The 13868-nt window shown below is 37.6% G+C and overlaps 1 protein-coding gene across 1 annotated transcript in view; it reads left to right on the top strand.

Moving 5' to 3' along the window:
• Positions 1 to 6452, top strand: part of CPQ (carboxypeptidase Q) — a 471880-nt gene extending 465428 nt beyond the window's left edge. The window contains exon 8 of the mRNA XM_010349382.3: positions 5977 to 6452. Coding sequence (XP_010347684.1) covers positions 5977 to 6140 — 164 coding nt within the window. The 3' untranslated portion in view covers positions 6141 to 6452. The remainder of the gene's footprint in view (positions 1 to 5976) is intronic.
• The last annotated feature ends 7416 nt before the right edge of the window (positions 6453 to 13868 follow it).

Genomic DNA, 13868 nt, shown 5'->3' with positions numbered 1-13868 from the left:
ATGTCACAGTTTCTGTTAAAATACTTCTAGCTACTATCAGAGTAAACATACAGATTTGTCTCCCCTGGGTGTGCTGTGAGTTCATGGCATAAACTATCTTCTGGTTTTAAAATGGATGTCTGGCTTTTCTACTGGGAAGTGTAGCTATCTGTGCCTTCTGGAAGTCAATATGTCATCATCTGGCTCTGGTCCCTCTTTCCTCTCCCCGAGACTGGACCTCTTCTCCAGCTGTATACTCACCTTCATGGTTGTTCACACAATTTATCCTTCATGTTTTTCAGAGCATCTCCCTAAGGCACAGCTCTTGTCACCTCACCTTCCTATTCATCCTACCACCATGATGGCTCCACATTTATGAACTACATTCAGTCTATTTTCAGCCTTACATTTAGGACCTTCCACAGGTGGTTCCCAACTTTATCTCCCAATAATTAGCCCAAGTTACCCCCCAATATCAACCAAACTGGAATGCTCACATGTTCTCTTCATCTGGAATACCTGTGCCCTTATCTCTTTGTTGACAGCATAAGTACTGCACCCCAGAAGAAGGGGTTTATAGGGGTAGATAGGAGAAAACTCTGGTACGAAGTTTTAAGAACTTAAGTTGGACTCAGAGAAATCTAGATGGCATCCTGGGGAAATGGAAGGCTCAAAAACCATGGCAGTCTCCAATCCACAAGACAGGAAGTAGAGGATTAGAAGAGGGAAATCCTAATAATGTGGTTACCAGAAACCCTTAGAAACAACCCTCCCCTTCTGAAAAATAGTTATTGGATATAACAATAATTGTCATCTTATAATACATGACTTAGCAGGAGGTGAAGTAAGGGAATTCCTGAGAGGTGAGAAATAATAGAAATAATGAAAATCTATAGAAATAAGAAAACCCTGGGGCCTGGCATTTGTCTGCTAATCCCTGTTTGCCTAGAGCATGGGTTTTAATGGGTTTAATGAGTGCGTCTAGGACAAGTACAAAATTTGGGGCCACTAGTGTACTTTATAAGATATTGATTAACTTTAGACTTATTAAGATAAATGTGTAACCTATAATTTCCAAGATCTCCACTGACAGAATTAAAATAAAGCATGTAACTTCCAAGCTAATAGAGTTGGGGGAGAAAAAGGAATGAGAGGAGGGAAAAAAATCAACCGAAAAGAAGGCAAGAAAGAAAGGGAAAAAAGAAACCTAGAAAACACAATAAACAAATAGGAGCAAAAACTAGGATGGTATAAATAAATCCAGTTTAACAATAATCACACTCTGCATAAATGGATTATACTCTCCAGTTAACAATCAAAGATTATTAGACTAAATTTTTAAAATTCAATTCTAAACTATTCATAAGAGAAACTCCCAAAAGTATGAGACAGAGAAAGCCTGGAAGTAAAGCGATGGGAAAGGACGTACAAGGGTAATACTCTTCAAAAAGAAGCAGGTGTGGCTATATTAAATATTAGGGAAAACTAGACTTCCAGAACAAAAAGTGCTACTATAGATGAATTTTCAATTTACTGGGATACATAATTTTAAATTTATATACTCCTAACAACATAACTTTGAAATATATAGAAAATAAATTGCTAGAACTACAACTACAATATATTCAAAATCACAAGGGAACACTTTCACACATCTCTCTCAAAATTGATGGGTCAAATAGACAATAAATTAATGAGGAGTTAAAAGGTTTGAAGAACACAATTAAGAAGCTTGATCTAATGGACTTACACAGAACACTGAAAGTACATTCTCTTCAAATACACATGAACCATTTACAAAATGTGTCATATAATATAGGCCATAGAACAGACATCAACAAAATTCAAAGAATCTGGATCATATAGCCAACATTCTCTAACGGTTAAATTAGAAATCAATAATGAAAAAAATAACTTAGAAAACTTCATACTTTTGAAAATTAAACACATTCTAACTCATGAGTCAGGGAAAAAAGTCAAACTGGAAATTAAAAAATATTTCAAACTGAATGGTCATCAAACTACTCATTGTAACTGGTGGGATACAGCTAAAGCAGTATTGAGGGAAGATTATAGCCTTACTGCTTGAACTAGAGACCAAGCACGTCTGCAAAGTAATAAACTGAGTCTTTAACTCCAAAAGTTAGAAAAAGCAAATAAATCCAGAGAAAGGTGGAGTAAAATAAGCATAATATAAACTTATGAGCAGAAATCAATGAAAGAATAACTACTAAATAATAGAAAGCATCCAAAAAATGAAAGTCATCATCTTTTTTCTTCACAACACTAATAAAACTGAGAAACTGCAAGCAAGATTAAAAAAAGAGATGACACTGATAATCAACATCAAGAATGGAAAAGAGGGCATTGCTATAGGTGCTGCAGACATCAACTAAAATTAAAAACAGGATATTGCTGACAATTTCGTACCATTATTTTGAGCATATGAGCAAAACTCACAAATTCCTAGACAAATGTAATTTCCATAGTTAATTCAAGAATAAATACAAAACCTGAATAGCCCAATAACCATGAAAGAAATTGAATCATTAGTTAAAATTGTTATCATAAAGAAAGCATCAGACTTTGATGGCTTTGTTAAAAGTTCTACAAAATAACCAGGAAATAAATAATTCTAATCTTACACAAACTATCCCAGAATGTAAAAAAAGAAGGAAAATCATGTTATGAATCAGATACATCCTTGATACTAAAACTGGAGAGCCACAAACAGAAAATGTAAGTTTTTCAAAATGTAAATTTATAATAGCAACAAAAAATATAAGCCATCAAACAAAGAAAACTAACAAAAGATATGTAAAACTGTTATAAAACTTTAAAGACATTACAGAAGACAAATAGAAACATGTATCAGCACACCATTTTCATGGATAAGAACACAATATTCTAATAAAAAGATGTTAGGGTTTCCCACAATTTAAAATGAATATTAGCACAATTCTGATTAAAATCCAAAAATACTTTTGGAGAATTTTTAAATAATTCTAAAATTCATCTCAAAGTGCAAATGATTCCGAATAATCAAAAACACTCCTGAAGAAGAAGGAAGAGAAAGTGAGGGAATGTGACCTAACAGATAGCAAGGATTCTAAAGCAATAGCAATTAAGATAGTATGGCATTGTTGCAGAGATAGACAAATAGACCACTGAAACAATTAGAAAGCCCCAAAATAAACATATAAGGAAACTTAATATGGCAAAATCAGTACCACAGATCAGTGGGGAAAAAGGATGTACTACTAATCAATAAATGTTCTGGACAATGGAAAACTGAAAATAGAATCCTACCACACACGCTATGCAACAATTATTTCCTATTCTAGATGGGTGGATAACTTAAAAATGAAAATGAAATTTTTTTACAAATTTAGAATAGAATATCAGAGAATATCTTCATAATATTAGGGTAAGGAAGGACTTCTTAAGATATAAAAAGCACAAATCTTACAGGAAAAGATTCATAAATCAGCTACATTAAAAGTAAGAACACTTACTCATCAAAACACACACTAAACAGGGTAAAGGGATGAGCCACAAACTGGAGAACTACTAACAGAAGAGTAGTATCTAAGTTATGCCAAGAACTCTTACAGACAAATCCATTGAAAAATGGGTAAAATACATGAACAAGAACTTCACAAAAGAGGAAACACACATAGATGACCAAAAAGTCCATTGGTAAAACATACTTAATCTCACAGTTAGTCTCACTTTTAAAACTAAGAATGAGCTAACATTTCACACGGACCACATTTACGAAAATTAGTTTGACAGTGTCGAGTGCTGTAGACTATGTGAAGCAAGAGAAGGACTAGGACTTATATACTAGCAATGTGAGTGTAAATAGAAAAGGAAAACATTTTGGAATTGCATGGTAAAATTAAGCACACACATACTCTATAGCCCAGCAAGCCATTTCTACATTCAAAGCCTCAAGAATGTTGATAACAGCATGGAATAGAAAACTGAAAACAACCTAAATGACCATTTTTGGTAAAAATGGATAATAAATACAAAGAGGTAATGTACTGCAATAAAGCATGAAAATACTACCACTGTCCACAACAGCATAGATAAATCTTTTTTTTTATTATTGCATTTTAGGTTTTGGGGTACATGTGAAGAACATGAAAGATTGTTGCATAGATACACACATGGCAGTGTGATTTGCTGCCTTCCTTCCCCTGAGCTATATCTGTCATTTCTCCCATGCTATCTCTCCCCACCTCCCTACCCCCGTCCCTCCCCCACTTCCCCCCAATGGACCCCAGTGTGTAGTGCTCCCCTCCCCGTGTCCATGTGTTCTCATTGTTCAACACCCACCTATGAGTGAGAACATGTGGTGTTTGATTTTCTGCTCTTGTGTCAGTTTGCTGAGAATGATGGTTTCCAGGTTCATCCATGTCCCTACAAAGGACACGAACTCACCGTTTTTGATGGCTTCATAATATTCCATGGTGTATATGTACCACATTTTCACTGTCCAGTCTATCATCGATGGGCATTTGGGTTGGTTCCAGGTCTTTGCTATTGTAAACAGTGCAGCAATGAACATTCGTGTGCATGTGTCCTTACAGTAGAATGATTTATAATCCTTTGGATATATACCCAGTAATAGGATGGCTGGGTCAAAAGGGATTTCTATTTTTAGGCCATTGAGGAATCGCCACACTGTCTTCCACAATGGTTGAACTAATTTACACTCCCACTAACAGTGTAAAAGAGTTCCTATTTCTCCACACCCTCTCCAGCATCTGTTGTCTCCAGATTTTTAAATAAATCTTATATATGTTTGAATGGAAAAAACAAGCCAAAGAAATCTATCCGGAGGATATGGTTCAAAAGTAGGTAATATTAAACTGTTTATCTGTACATGTATAATCATTATATACAGTCATATACATATATGTGGTAAAGTATGAAGTGGTAAGACTGTAGAAAAGCAAGTGGTGATTAACAAGCAAGGCAGGCTAGTGGGTACTTCTGGAGGGAGGAAAAGATCTGCAACGGGCAGGGGTGTCATAAATAGGTTTCCAAGATACTAGTAATATAATTCTTGTATTGAATTATGAACATGTATAAACTTATTATTGTCACCCTTTATAATATACATTTATGTTTTCTACAATCTTATATGTGTATGGTATATTTCACAATAAAACAGTCAACCAACCAATCAATCAAGCTAGCTGGAAGCTAAAGAACTGTAACTAGAATCCATAAGATAAGCCTAGTAGGTTTTCAAGGATAAATAAGAGACAGTGAAGTTTCCCTGAGGCTATGATCCATGACTGAAACCAGCAAAAAGCTTTGCACTTGAATGAGAAGGAAGCTTTGAAGTGGGGCAGAGACTCCTGCTGGTGCCCTTGGAGGTTGCTGGGGATGTTATGACTATAGGAAGTAAATGGATGATTTGAGAAGGAAAACTTGAACAAAGGGGTGTATTGACTTTCTTTTGCGTCCAGGAAGGTACATAATTTGCAAACACGCAGATACAAAGAAGATACTGTATTTTTATAAATATGAGGCATTTGTCTCCATTACTTATACAAATAAAAGTGTATTTTCCCACATCACAGGACATCCAGAAGAAGGCAGTGCAGAGCTTGTTGAGAGGGTTAGCAGAATTGTCCAAATGCAGGCTCCACTTGCCACTCTGCCATTTTTAGTTTAGGTGCTTATTGCCCCATGTAGCTCCAAAGTTCTTATCTGCCTTGAATGTAGCATTCGGGGTATTTTCCCAGCTCTTTGTCAACAAAGTTAAACGCTTTTCTAGAACTCTCCCATAGCCCTGCTACTCACATCATAGCCATCGAAATGGTCACATTTTCTTGCTTCAAGAGAGCCTGGGAAAGTACTTATTTTGCCATTGCAGACTGTATAGTAGGAGCAGGCAAAAGTGAAGGGGGAAAAGTCTGTATTCAATGGTATCTGTCAAAATACTCCACTAAGAATTATTCTTCTTTCTCCCCCCAGGAGCCAGTCTACTTGATGACTTATACAAGTATTTCTTCTTCCATCACTCCCATGGAGACACCATGACTGTCATGGATCCAAAGCAGATGAATGTTGCTGCTGCTGTTTGGGCTGTTGTCTCTTACGTTGTTGCAGACATGGAAGAAATGCTGCCTCGGTCCTAGAAACAGCAAGAAAGAAACATTTTCATGCATCTGGCCAGGAATCCTGGGTCTGCAACTTTGGAAAACACCTCTTCACAGAATAATTTCATCTAACTCATCTTCAAAGCACAACTCTGTTTCATGCCTTCTGTTATTATCTTTCTGATACTTTTCAAATTCTCTGATTTTAGAAGGAATCATTCTCCCCTGCCTGCCACCACATAGAATCAACATATGGTAGGAATCACAGTGGGGGCATTTCTTTATATCACCTCTTAAAATATTGTTTCCACTTTAAAACTAAAAACTTTAATAAACTTTTGGAAGATCTCAGATTTTTATGTGTTCATTTATTAACATTAAATATGAAAATATGGTTTATATTATTTATTGAAGGAGTAGAAGAATTACTCAATTTTAGTATGACCTTAATTGAATATATAGAGGCATTTGGCTTTCCGATTTGCATATTTTTATATTATATGAATTTTAAAATGAGCTTTGAAATTTTTTAATTTACAGGATAAAAGGATATTATCATTTGGGGAAATAATCAAGGATGTATAATTAATTGCCTTATTAAAGATAAGTATTAGGGTCTGTGACTAGATAAATAATGCTATTTTGCATTTATGTTTTTTACATTTTACACAACATTACCATGAAGTTGGGATGTATTCATAATTTGCTGATGATATGGTTGGAGCTCAGAGAGGCTAAATAATATTTGCAGAGTCCTCTAGAGCAAAAACAGTAATCCCCATCCTCTCTGGAGCCAATTTCTACTATTGTTCCTCACACAACATCTAATATTCAATTAAAAAATTACAAGACACACCAAAAAAAGAACAAGAAAAAAATATACTTATTGTTAAGAGATAAAGCAATTAAGAGAACCAGACTAAGAGATGACCTAGAAGTTTGAATGATCAGAGGAGTTTAACCTAACTATGATGATTATGTTAAAGGTCTAATAAGAAAAGTGGACTGTACACACGAACAGAAGAAGAATTTCAGTCGAAGTCAAATACAAATGCTAAAAAATGCAATGTCAGATATGCAAAAATTTTTTGTCAGACTCAGCTAATTGAACACAGCTGCAGAGAGCATCGGTATACTTGAATATAAGCCGATAGAAATTATCCAAAAAGAGAAGAAAGAGTAAAGGAGAAAAAAATGCCAGAGTGGATTATCCAAGAATTGTTATACAGTATCAAGTAGTCTAGTACGTGTGTAATTGGATTTTCAGAAAGAGAGGACAAAGCATCAATTGTATTAATGATAATAAAACAGTTGAAAGTGTAAGATCTTTCATTTCTGATGAAGTATCACACTAGTACTCTGACTGACCCCTACACTGAGATGACAAAAATGCTAGATAATTTTTGAGAAACACCTTATTAAATATGTGAATAAACTGATTAACAAGTGAAAAATATTAGACAAAAGACTTAAGTATCAAAAGACGACATACCAAAAGATACATAGAATTTTTTTTGCTTTTTAAAGGTTTTTTAAACTTACACACACACACACACACACACACACACACACACACACACACACACTGTGTGTATATATATATATTTTTTTTGAGACAGGGTCTAAATCTGTTGCCCAGGCTGGAGTGCAGTGGTGCAGCCTTGGTTCACTGCAACCTCTACCTCCCAGGTTCAGGTGATCCTCCCACCTCAGCCTCCTGAGTAGTTGGGACTGGAGGTATCCACCACCATGCCTGGCTATTGTTGTTGTTGTTGTTTGTTTGTTTGTTTGTTTGTTTGTAGAGATGGGATTTTGCCACATTGCCCAGGCTGGTCTTGAACTTCTGGACTCAAGCAATCAGCCTGCCTCAGCCTCCCAAAGTGCTGGAATTAGAGGCATGAGCCACTGCCCTCAGCCTTTAAAAAATACACACACACACACACACACATTTATAGGTATACTATATGTAATATACATATATACATATTACATATAGTATACATATAAATAACATACATAGTTCCAATAGCTTTTGAGGTACAAATGGTTTCTGGTGACACGGATGAATCGTATAGTGGTAAAGTCTGAGATTTTAGTACTCTCCTCACCCAATTAATGTACATTGTACCCAATATATAGTTTTTTATCGCTCACCTCCCTCTCACCCTCCCTGCTTCTGAGTCTCCAGTGCCCATTATACCACTCTGTATGCCTTTGTATACCCATAGCTTAGCTCCCACTTATAAGTGAGCACATAAGGTATTTGGTTTTCCATTCCTGAGTTAATTAACTTAGAATAGCGGCCTTCAGCTCCATCCAAGTTGCTGCAAAAGCATTTCATTCTTGTCTATAGCTTACTCAGCAGTGTTCCATGGTGTATATATACCATATTTTCTTCATCCACTCATCAGTTGATGGCCAGTTATGTTGCTATAACCTATTCAACTGTGAATTGTGCTGCAATAAACATATGCATCCCAGTGTCTTTTGATATAACGACTTCTTTTCCTTTGGGTAGATACCCAGTAATGGGGTTGTTGGATAGAATGGTAGAAATACTTTGAGTTTTTGGGGAAATCTCTGTACTGTTTCCAAAGAGGTTGCACTAATTTACATTCCTACTAGCAGTGTATCAGCAGTCCCTTCTTACCACATCCAGTCAACATCTATTGTTTTTTGACTTTATAACAATAGCCATTCTGGGGCCAGTCATGGTGGCTCATGCCTGTAATCCCAGAACTTTCAGAAGGGAAGGCAGGATTGCTTCAGTTCAGGAGTTCAAGATCAGCCCGGACAATATTGTGAGACCTTTTCGGTACAAAAAATAACCATAAAAAATAAAATAGCTAGGCATGGTGGCATGCATCTGTGGTCCAAGCTACTTGAGAAGCTGAGGTAGTAGGATCTCTTGAACCCAGGAGATCGAGGTGGCAGTGATGCCACTGCACTCCACCCTGGGTGACAGCAAGACCCTGTCTCAACAATAATGGCCATTCTGGCTGGAGTAAGGTGGTATCTCATCATTTTAATTCACATTTCCTTGATGATTAGTGATGTTGAACACTTTTTAAATAAGTTTGTTGGTCATTTGGAGATAAACAGAACATTGAACAAGCTTTCTCTTTGAGAAAGTTTAAGGAATTTAAGTTTACCACTTAGAGATGCAGAGTTTACCACTTACCATTCAGAGATCAGGAGATGGTAGACAAATCCCAGATTCTGCCACATTAAAGATACTATAGAACTCCAACAAAAATGAGACCCCCAAAATATTATACCTCAATACAGTGGTGAACAAAAATAATTCTCAGGTCTGCAAGGAAAGTTACCATGATTAAGTAAAAGCTAAGTAGAGGGTCTGAGGAAATAACCACTTATAAAGTGACAAAAAATATTAATTCACAACCAAAAGAGGAAAAAAAGGAATCATAGCATTCTGAGCAAGAGCAAATAAAAAAAAGATAAAGAATTAACCCACAGTGTCCTCTGATATTGGAATTTCTGGGTTAACAATTATTTAAACTATGTCCATTGTTTCAAGGAAGTCAAAGAAGAATTTAAAAGTAGAATTGAGAGCATGGGACTATAAAAAGTAACCAAGCATATTGTAGAAACAACCAAATAGAACTTTAGGGAATGTAAATTATGCTAAGTGAAATTTTAAAATTAGGGGACAAATTTAATCAATTTAATAAGAGAATTCATAAAGTGCAATTTGGTAGTGATGAAATTTACGAGAATTTAGCACAGAAACACAATGGAAAATATAAATGAAAGGTTAAGAAATATTAAGGATGGAGTTATATTGTGTAATGTGTTTAATCAGGGTTTTAGGGGAAAAAAATGGGACAAACAATTATCTGAAGACATAATAAATCAAAATTTTCCAGAAATAATGAGATATACAAAATCATGAAATCATTGAATCCCAAACAGAATAAATAAAAAAGACATATTTTAGAGAAACTACAGACCAGAAGACACAAAAGAAGCTCTGTGAAGTAACAGAGAACAGATGGACTATTTTTAAAGGAGCAATTGGACTTTTAGCTAACTTTGTAACAGCAACAATGTAAGCCAGAAGACAGTGGAATAACATCTCCCACATGCTGAGAGACAACAGTTATCAACCCAACAACTCTGTGCTCAGGGAAAATATCTTTTGAAAACAAGGACAAAGTAAGGATTTTTTCAGATTAAAAAGTGAAAGAACTTACTACCAGCAGGTCTTCACTGAAGGAAATTAGAAAAGGTGTCCTCCAGAGAAAATTAAATGATTGTAGACAAGAAACGAGGAGATTGGCTCCAGGCCAAAATCAAAATCTATGTGTGATTTTCCAGGTCTGACTTTAAGCATTACAAAGGCTTTGTCTGGCAGGTCTATTGGGAGAAAGTTGCCCTCTTAATATGGTTTGGTTGTGTCCCTGCCACCCCCGCCAAATGTCATCTTGAATTCCCATTTGTTGTGGGAGGGACCTAGTGGGAAGTAACTGAATCATGGGGGCAGGTCTTTCCCATGCTGTTCTTGTGATAGTGAATACATCTCATGAGATCTGATGGTTTTGTAAAGGAGAGCTCCTCTGCACAAGCTCTCTTCTCTTGTCTGCCACCATGTGAGACATGCCCTTCACCTTCAGCCATGATTGTGAGGCCTCCCCAGCTATGTGGAACTGTGAGTCTATTAAACCTCTTTTTCCTTATACATTACCCAGTCTCAGATATGTCTTTATCAGCAGCATGAAAATAGACTAACACACTTCCCCACAGCAGACTTAGTGCTCTGCCAGTGGATCACAGTTTTCCAGAAGGAGTTGCAGTCAAGGACTCAGGCCCCCTAGGGCAGCCACCCATTCCTCACCCAAACACCTCCAATCAAGGCCTCCTTATCTTATGACCAACACACTTTCTTCCACTCTAACCCAGTACTTTCCTAGTTCTAGCCTTCCCTTGCTCCCTCCTGTCAGTCCACTGGACCATAAAAATGTCAGAGTCCTTTGCTTAGGGCTCTTTGGTAGTGGGATGATTTTCCCTGTCTGAGCTGATTCATCTGACCCTTGCCTACTGCCATTCCCTGGAGGAAAAATGAAACATCAGGAAGCCAATGCTTCTTTTTGCCTCTTGTTTACACTATCTCTGTAAGTGATTAAGCCTTAATTGTTACTTTCAGTTTGGCTCCTTGTTCTGACTGACCACCTAAGCCTGGCAGCTGGACAGAAATTAAGAGCAAAGAAAATGATAACTGTTTTAAACAAACATGGAATAAATAAAAGCCACAATAATAAGATGGTATTTGAAAAGAAAACAAGATAAGAAGATATTTCACTGGAATAATATGTGAATAAGAAGTGAAGTTACTAAGCCGGGCGCGGTGGCTCAAGCCTGTAATCCCAGCACTTTGGGAGGCCGAGGCGGGTGGATCACGAGGTCGAGAGATCGAGACCATCCTGGTCAACATGGTGAAACCCCGTCTCTACTAAAAGTGCAAAAAATTAGCTGGGCATGGTGGCATGTGCCTGTAATCCCAGCTACTCAGGAGGCTGAGGCAGGAGAATTGCCTGAGCCCAGGAGGCGGAGGTTGCGGTGAGCCGAGATCGCGCCATTGCACTCCAGCCTGGGTAACAAGAGTGAAACTCCGTCTCAAAAAAAAAAAAAAAAAAAAAAAAAAAAACCAGAAGTGAAGTTACTGGAATTAGCGTTCTAAGGAATTTTGCCTTTGCAAAACTATAACAGTAAGAAAAATCTGACCTAGTTGACTCCATCTTGCTTCTAACCTCCAAGCTGTCCTTGGTCATTCCTGGATATAAGCCAAGCTAACTTTGGGAGGAATTTAGTTTACAGTTTAACTTAGAAGCAAGAATGATAATAGTCCCTCCCTGTAGCTAATCCCCTCCCTGTTCAAGGGCTGAAACTGCCTTTGTAAAACTAATGAAAGTCCACAAGATTAGGATTATGGGAGAGGCCCAAGTTCTGCTAAAATATAGGCATAGTTTCTATAATTCCTTACTGCTCAGAAGTCATGTGCCCAGAGGTCCCAAGATTTATAATTTCCCCAGTTGCTTCTATGGATAACATCACTATTTGACCGGTTTTGTTGTTGTTGTTGTTGTTGTTGTTGTTGTTGTTGTTGTTGAGGTGTTTTTCAGACTGATCCCACCTGGACTCATGTCTCAACTTGTCCTGTGGCTCTGCCCAGAGATGGCCTCACTGCACAAGGACTGTCTTCCAGCACCCCTGTTATGGTATCCCCAACCAATCAGCTGCACCCACCCCTAGTCCCCTGCCCTCCAAACTGTCCATAAAAATCCTAACATCCAACCTTTCAGGGAGACTGATTTGAGTAATAACTCCAGTTCTTCTACATAGCTGGCCTCATGTCAGCTAAACTCTTTCTTTACCACAACATCATGATCTCAGGGAATTGATTTCGTCTGTTGGCAGAAAGAATAAATTTAGGGGCTCATACGGGATCCACCTTTGTGGGTGCCTGCTTGCATTTCATCAGTCCCCCACAGGTCCGACTGACCTGTAGGTGAGCTCTGGTGGCCACTTATTTCTCTGGAACTGAGGATCTCTGCCAATGTCCCTCTGCAGCTGCCCCTGCCAATGAGCCACTGTCAACCCAAGTGCCTGGACCTAACTGCCACATAGAAATAGTTTCTGGAAGTCATCTTTAAACTGGTATGATGAGGATTCTAAGTGCAACCAACATCCCCTTCCTTTTCCTGACTTACTTGGCCCCTTTCGTGGGTGCCAGTTAGCCCTTTTCTGTGGGTTCACTTGCATGGCTCTAGAAAAGAATAAAGATATTGTCTAACTTTAGGCTTTGCTAAGTTAAATATGAAACTGAAATTTTCTGGCCAGGTGCAGTAGGTCCTGCCTGGAATCCCAGTACTTTGAGAGGCCTAGGCAGATGGATCACTTGAGGTTAGGAGTTTAAGACTAACCTGGCCAACATGGCAAAACCCTGTCTCTACTAAAAATACACACAAAAAATTAGGCTTGGTGGTGTGCACCTGTAGTCCCAGCTACTTAGGAAGCTGAGGCACACAAATCACTTGAATCCAGGAGGTGGAGGTTGCAGTAAGCTGAGATTGTGCCATTGCACTCAGCCTGGGTGACAGTGGGAAGCTCCATCTCAAAAAATACATTAAAAAAGAAAGTTAAATTTTCTAAGGTAACCACAAAAAAGAGAGGTAAAGTGCACAACCACAAAACAGCCTCCCCCATTAAATAAAATGAGGGAAAAAAACGCTTTAAAAATTTGATATCATATTCTGCGACCACAACACTGCTAATCAACTAAAAGCATATATAAATTTGGAAAATAAAAATGACTCAATGAAATAAATTACTTAGTAAATAAATAAATTACTTAGTAGTTATCTGATATGGTTTGGCTGTGTCCCCACCCAAATCTTATTTTGCATTGTAGCTCCCATAATTCCCACATATCATAGGAGGGACCCAGTGGGAGGTAATTGAATCATGGGGATGGGTCTTTCCCATGCTGTTCTCATGATAGTGAAGAAGTTTCGTGAGATCTGATGGTTTTATAAAAGGGAGTTCTTCTACACAAGCTCTCTTGCCTGCTGCCATGCAAGACATGACTTTATTCTTCATTCACCTTCCGCCGTGATTGTGAGGCCCCTGCAGCCATGTAAAACTGTGAGGCAATTAAACTTCTTTCCTTTATAAATTACCCAGTCTCAGGTATGTGTTTATTTGCAGTGTGAGAACAGACTAATACAGAGTCACAGAAAGATTATA

This window comes from Saimiri boliviensis, chromosome 15 (assembly GCF_048565385.1).
Source record: "Saimiri boliviensis isolate mSaiBol1 chromosome 15, mSaiBol1.pri, whole genome shotgun sequence".
NCBI classification, from domain to species: Eukaryota; Metazoa; Chordata; class Mammalia; order Primates; family Cebidae; genus Saimiri; species Saimiri boliviensis.
This window is presented reverse-complemented; position numbering and strand designations above follow the sequence as displayed.